At 38.9% G+C, this 7,238-nt stretch overlaps 1 protein-coding gene across 2 annotated transcripts; it reads left to right on the forward strand.

Moving 5' to 3' along the window:
- LOC101782108 (protein DEHYDRATION-INDUCED 19 homolog 2) lies at positions 1-4,908 on the forward strand. 2 transcript variants are annotated; one of them, XM_012844957.3, is made up of 5 exons: positions 1-427; positions 547-710; positions 3,097-3,174; positions 3,313-3,653; positions 4,412-4,908. In XM_012844957.3, coding segments are annotated over exons 1-5 (678 nt in total). In that variant the 5' UTR covers positions 1-333; the 3' UTR covers positions 4,413-4,908. The 2 variants fall into 2 exon arrangements, with proteins under 2 accessions (XP_012700411.1, XP_004962348.1); XM_004962291.4 differs by having other exon boundaries at positions 3,313-3,581; positions 4,412-4,901.
- Positions 4,909-7,238: the final 2,330 nt, after the last annotated feature.

Here is a 7,238-nt window from a genome sequence, read left to right on the forward strand (position 1 = left end):
CACGGCTCAACCTCGCCTGTCCTGTTACCATTTCCCAACCACCTCCTTCCCCAGCTTTCCTCTTCCCCCACGCTTGCCTTGCCAGCATCATTTGCTCATCACTCGCCGCGCCACAAGCCAACACCACCACACGCGCACACGCACGGCCGTTGAGAGAGAGACAGACAGGGAGGCGCACAGGAGCAGTGGAAGAAAAAAGAGGCCCAGAAACCGACGGAAAAGATCATCACGACCACCGCCCTCAAAAGCGGGGAGGAGGAGGCCGGCAAGGATAGAATAGAAGAGGGAATCCTCCTCCGGGGCTAGGGTTTCGTTCGATTTCGACCGCCCGCCATGGACGCCGCCGACGACTGGGGCCACTCCTCGTCCTCGTCTTCTTCCGCCGCTGCCGCCGCTGCCGCCGTGAGGCGCCTGCAGGCGCGCTATGGTACGCCCGCCGGCCGATCGGTTTTTTACTCCATTTCTGGTTCGTTCTGATTCCGTCTGACGCGGGGGGTTCTTTTTTGATGCGTGGTGGCTGTGGGCGCCGCTGGTTGCTTCGCGCAGATCTGTACATGGGGCTCAACGACGCGGACGCCGGCGGGGACGAGGCCGTGGACCCGCGCGGCGGGGCGGAGCTCTACAACTGCCCATTCTGCGGCGAGGACTTCGACTTCGTCAGCCTCTGCTGCCACATCGACGACGAGCACGCCGTCGAGGCCAAGAGCGGGGTGCGTTGCTTTTTATTCCATCTTGTCCTAACTCTGTTCTGCTGATACCTGAGATTTTTTTGATAATTGCTGATACCTGAGATTGGTGGTAATATGCATTTCTAGGCATGCGTTTTTTGCCCTTTTGGTGGGGGTGCTTACATCGTGGGGTTGTGCCTTAGATGTTGGCAATTCACAATTATGATGATTACAAGGACTGCAGCTTAGAGTGCCTGGAAATATACCTAGGTTTGTCGTGTCCAGTGCGGAATACGTTTATTGCCTGCTGAAATACTAGAAAGAAGGGATGCTGTGCTGGGAGATTCTTTGTCCCTTCTTTTTTCTGGAGGTATTTTGGATGGAAATAAATAAACATATAAATTCTTTCTGTGGGTGCTGTGGTTTTGTGAATGGGTTGTCATAGATTGGAGCAAACAGGTGTCAGCTCTTAAGAACATCGTTGATTGGAATTGTGGGATGGGTTTACTTTATGGGGGTTTAGGTTGGTGGGTTTCTTGCTGGATTGGAGAAAAGGTATTCTCAATGATTGTGTTTGTTGGAAAAGAGGCTGGTTTTGGTTTTGGGCTGCACCGGGAGGGTTTTATCATATGGGTTAGCTGAACTTTTCTCTTTTGGGTTGGCTTAGGTGTTAGCATTTCTTGTTATCCAGGTACATTTATTGTTTATGGTCTGCCATTTCTTGGAAATCAACCAATGGAGTAGGAAATCTGTTATTATTCTTGATGTTTTAAAATGTGAATAGCTTCCTCATTTATCCATAGTCTCTCTGTTTCTGTTGATGTGCAGCACCCATGTTGGCGTCTAAACGTCTAGATACTTTTTCCCCCCTTTTTCCTTTTTTTTTTTGGGGGGGGGGGTTCTACGATTTTGTAGGTTTTAGGTTGGAGAGGCTCTACTATTTTTCTTCGCAGCAGATGCATGCTCTGGTCATTTTTCTTGAAATGTTCCTATAAGACTGTTTTGTAAAACTGTGACTTGGTAATTACTCCTGTGATTGGTATGTTTGTTATGAATGAATGTCTGTTAGTTATTGAATAGATTTATAGAACAGCTAACGTAACATTGTCCATCCATCTTGACTTTGATACAACTTTCTGCTCCTTAAGAGTGTAAAAATATCTGTTTGGGAAACATGATTCTGAAGATGTAGGATTACATATTGCATACCCTGCAGAACCATGCTCTTGGTAATGTAAATGTTTTGTCAATATATTAGGTGCTAAGTGGCCAATCAATTTAGAAGCAGGAAAGCCTTGAGCATTGGTTTTTCATCCAGATGCTGTTGGGCCTCTAGCCCAATTCAATCAAGCCTCAGTGGGCAAATGTTTACCTCACATATCTTGGAGCTGTGAACGCATACGTCAGCGTTTGGGTTCTTACCATTTCTCCCAAGCTTTAGTTGGATTGTTTTTGGTACTTGTAGAAACAGGTTTGCTTATTCTACCAGAAGTGCAAAACTAAACCATGGTTAACCAGCACAAAACGTGATTGACATAGATCCCACATCATTTCTTCAATGTTGCTAGTACATGAGAGTCATTGCCATTCCTTGCAGTAAGACATATAGTTCATTCGGTCTATTGTACCATCCAGAGTTTATTTTTGGATGCCAGCCCAATTGCCTGTCTCTGCTTGTTGAAACTTGAAGAAAAGTTTGGCGTGTTGTCATTTTTGCCTTTATCACTTCTGCTAGACTCATTGCTGTCTCCCATCTATTGTTTTTCTTTTGCTACTCTTTCTTTTCCTTGTGATGAATCTGTACTTTGTTCAATGTTTCTCTGTTCAGAAGATTGAATATGTAAATTTCAAGCAATGCACTCATATTCTTGAAGATTTCTGTTTTGACATTTAACATTGTGATTCCTGGTGCTCAAACTCCATTGGACATTTTTCCTTTTGGAAGTTTACATGGGTTGAAACCGGTTCGAAAGTGTGAGTGCTCACCTGGAACCATGGCTATTTTGAAGGGGGTACAATGCTGGGTTACTTGGAGTCTATCAAGTGAACTATCTAGATTCTTGCAAAGTTCTACAGAGCCATCTGAAAAGTGGTAGCTATTTTAAGAGTAATAATGCATACTAGTTAGGGAAGTATTCCAGTTTGATTGCTTCTTTTATTACTTTATTACTCCTTCCGTCCCAAATTACTATTCGTTTTGGCTTTTCTAGGTACATAGCTTTTGATATGCACCACCTAGATGTATACTATGTCTAGATACATATCAAAAGTTATGTATCTAGAAAAGCCAAAACGAATAGTAATTTGGGATGGAGGGAGTAGTTTTTAAGGCGGGATAGCTCTTTAACCTTCCTTCACAACTAGAAGCACCCTACACAATGAATTTAAACAGCAAATACTCACGGAGTTTGCTTAAATGCTCTTTCAGGTATGTCCCATCTGTGCTACAAGGGTTGGGATGGACTTGATAGGACACTTGACTATGCAGCACGGGAGTTATTTCAAGATATCCTTTTTTTACTATGCTTCTGCTTCTGCTGATGTCTTTACATGCATTTCTACATTTTCGCATTGTGCTACAGTTGAAGATATATAGGCTTGCTGGGAACACAATTTACACATTGATTTCCTTAGCGAATAATACATGCAACGCAGGCGCAGAGTCCGAAAAATATCTTCAGGGTCCCATTCTTTGCTATCTTTGTTGAGAAAGGACTGGAGAGATGGCAGTTTGCAGTCATTTCTCGGTGGATCATCCTATGTATCCAATCCTCCTGCTGCAGCACCAGACCCATTTTTGTCATCTTTAATTTGTAGTTTGCCTGTGGCTGAACCATCCAAAGATTTACATTCCAACTCATCTGACAATAACTTTTTGCTAAATAAATTCCCAGATGAAAAGACTGTAGAGAGGTATGTCACCTCAAGCTTGTTCTTTCTGCCGCCTCATTCAGCTCCCTCTTTGCCACGATACCATTGTATCTGGTCAGTGGATAATAGTTCATAGTTTTTCATGTTATGTTCAATTTTCATTTTTTTTTGTGTTTGTGCATGATCCTTATTGACAAAACTTGTGTTGTGCAATGTTAAAATCACAGCTTTCATACTAATCATTTCAATTTGTTATTTTTCTTAATACATCTTCCATACTAATCATTTCAATTTGTTATTTTTCTTAATACGTTCATAATTCATCCTTCATGGATATATTGGTCATTGTACCCCCTTTGTGATGCTAAGATGTACTTTATGCTGATTGTCATCATTCTTAGGTCTATTTGCAATGTGCCACCGTTCAAAGAAATAGGTTGAAAAAGTTGCACTTTGAATATGTCATAAGGGTCCATAGATTGATGGTTGATGTCGTGGTCCTTATGGCTTTGTGCTTTTACCAGAAGCTATAATTATATTCATGTTGGAATGATGACTGATTTTGCTTTCTGGGCTTATTTTTTACATTTTCATTTAGTGCTAACCAATGCTGTGGATATCTACATGACATGCATGCATGATTGCATCCCAGAATGCCCTTCTTTTGCATCTGCTTGTAGGCCTATGAAATGAACAAACCTTGATTTTGTTTGTCTGCTTGCATGTATTTCTTAATTTCTCAATGCTAGTTGTAAACGGCCATCTGAAACTTGTGTGCTGAACAAAATCTTGAACATTACAGAATGATGTGGTTACCATATTCACTTCAGTGTCTAATCTTTGATTAAATTGGTGTGGTGGTGAATCTACAGAGCTGAACCATCCCTGTCGGAGAAGGATCAGAAGGAGAGGGCTCAAAGGAGCAAATTTGTCCGTGGGCTTGTGCTCTCGACAATATTTGATGATGATGACTTGTAAAGGAGATCATCTTCCTTTGATAGCAGCTACACTGCACAATATAGTCAACGAGCACAAGAAAGGGAACAGTCTGCACTTTCTCAATGTTGCTTCTGCTGCTGCTGCTGCTAGCAGACCTTCATGGCCAAACAGATGGTCCATCTAGGTTCATGTATGTACACATGGCATAATATGCATGTATGTATGCATGTTTATCTCCCTACGTGCCCATAGTGTAACAAGAGAGTAGGGGAGGAGGAAGGTCGTTGTATTCCAAATTTCCATGCCAAATAAAACAGGACAATGTCCGTGGAGTGGAATTGTGCATATAAGAGTAGGGATGTACTCGTCATGTTTTAGGACATTCTATTTAATTGTTGTAATAATATGCTGTGTTTTGTATATGCTGTTATCACATTCCATCACCGCTCACTTGAATCCCTTCCACCGCTACACGTGAAACTTAGGCTCAGCTATTTTTTACAAGCTACCCCCTCCATTTTTATTTGTAAAGGGCATGCATATCAAAATTGAAACTTTACAATTTTTATCAATAATTTAACTATCAATTTTATATTTTTATAGTGTAAACATTATACGGTTGGATTCGCAATCAAATATACTCTACAATTCAAATATACTCTACAATGATCATAAATTTATAAAGATAAACAATATAAATTAAGATAAATGAATGATCATAGTGTAATTTGGAAGATCGTGCCAGGTCATATCATAAGTTATAAACAAAAATGGAGGGAGTAATAATTAGTTTTTAAGGGATCCAAAATCCAAATAATTCCTTAGGATTGCTTGGGGGCAAATTTGCCATTATTTTTTGTGAATATGGCCAGCAGCTCACGCAGATGTTCTGGGATGTTTACCAAGGTGCTTCTGCAATTACACATCTTAGTTTCTTGCTCGTCGGGGCTGATTTTAAATTTTTACCTGAATCTTGATCTGAAACATACATGGTGAAGTTTTATAAGAATCTTTACGGCCATGGTCCAAGCCTTTGATGTTACCTCAATAATAGTCTCAGTTTAAGCTTCAAAAAATATTGTGCAATTATGTCCTGAAGCTAAATTATGCAGTCTGTTTGCATATTTTAGAAAAAAATGCACTTCTTCTGTTCTTCATGACACGGAAACATTGTGAAGCGAATGAAAATATTGGCTTTCTTGCGGAAGAACAGCATGCTAGGTTCCAGGGCTCATGTCAATCCGTTAGGCACAAAATCGAGTAGGGGATTCCACGAGTTCAGTTTCTATTCAACCTCAATATGCAAAACATACTCCTTTCCTATATCCGTTAAACCATTGCACGTAACAATCAAGTAATTATTATTAGTTTGTCTTCTACATTGAGAAATAAAGATTTTCTATCTACCATGACTTGGGATTAACACCATATTTGGTTTAGTCTCATGACGTAGTGTTTATAAACCCAGTCCTGAGAAGCTGCATGGATGCTCAGCACATTGTTCTCTATCCTGTTCGTGTTTGAACAAATAAAATTTTACATTACAAGATCTAGGGTAATAATGGGAGCATTTAAGTCACGCTTCAATTAGGTATATGGAGTAAAGACGACATTTTAGAAATCTAATGGACTAGATAGACATTAGTGTCAAAGAGGAAATATACCCTAATTCAAAAATATGAAATATAAAACGTATTTGTACCATATAGGTTGCCGCACCTTTCAGTTTTAATAAACAAATTTCTAGCTCCACTAATATATAAAAAAATAGCCTTTATCCTTCATCATCAAGCACCACCTTTTAATCTTAATCTTTGGGTTTTAGTCTCATAATTTAACTTAACAAAAACTTTTCATAGTTCCTACTAACCATTTTCAGAGTTCCAACTAATAGTTTCAAGTGTCAAACTTGAAAATGTAGGGTCGGCAATTGTTTTTGTTAACTTTAAGATTCCAAGTTGCAGTTTTAGCTTTTGAATCATTACTAAAACTTTCAACTCAAACTTTAATTCTTAGCTCGATTACATGTTTTTCATGTAGGCGTTAAATTTCAACGGAAAGTGTAAAATGGATTCTAAAATGTTTAGGAAAAAGTAACACAAGTAAGAATACTTTATAATTATTTAAGTATGTCTAAAGTATAAAATGATTACGACAAATCATCCTCCATTCCAAACTAAAAAATATTTTTTAGTTTTGTCCTGCATCAATTTTCTTTAATTTTGGTCAAATTTATAAAAAAAGATTGACAAACATCTACAACATCTTTATAGTGCATTTATTTAGTATATTACAAGTTACTTCCCCGTTCCAAATTGTAGGTAGTTTAAGTTTTATGGAAACATAGTTTTTTTGCTATATCTAGATTTTGCTATGCACTTAGATATAGGTCATGTCTAAATATATAGCAAAATATTTATCTAAAAAACTAAAATAACCTATAATTTAAAATGGAGGGATTAGTGAAATTTTCTATAAAACTTCATCAAAGTTAAGAAGTTTAAGTTAGGAAAAGACACTAAAACATCTTACATTTACTAGGATAAACGAGTGATTTTTTTGAGGGGATAAAAGAGTGATTTGCCTAAGAGACAATCCAAAATATCAGTTAACCGACACCATCATAAAATTCAAACCGAATCAAGCACTTAAATACAAAGTTACTTGTGAGTACGGGTAGTTTGCGCCGGAGGCAAATGCAAAAGATTTATCATTTATATACCACCACCGCGAAACCAAACCCAACCAAACACCTCCTTA

The sequence above is a fragment of the Setaria italica genome, chromosome III (assembly GCF_000263155.2).
Source record: "Setaria italica strain Yugu1 chromosome III, Setaria_italica_v2.0, whole genome shotgun sequence".
Taxonomy (NCBI): Eukaryota; Viridiplantae; Streptophyta; class Magnoliopsida; order Poales; family Poaceae; genus Setaria; species Setaria italica.

Excerpts from the sequence above, each read along its gene's own strand:
- LOC101782108 (XM_004962291.4), top strand. The coding sequence starts at position 334 with ATGGACGCCGCCGACGACTGGGGCCACTCCTCGTCCTCGTCTTCTTCC. Across the intron at positions 428-546 it reads GCGCCTGCAGGCGCGCTATG|ATCTGTACATGGGGCTCAAC; the intron begins GTACGCCCGCCG and ends TGCTTCGCGCAG. Across the intron at positions 3,582-4,411 it reads GATGAAAAGACTGTAGAGAG|AGCTGAACCATCCCTGTCGG; the intron begins GTATGTCACCTC and ends GTGAATCTACAG.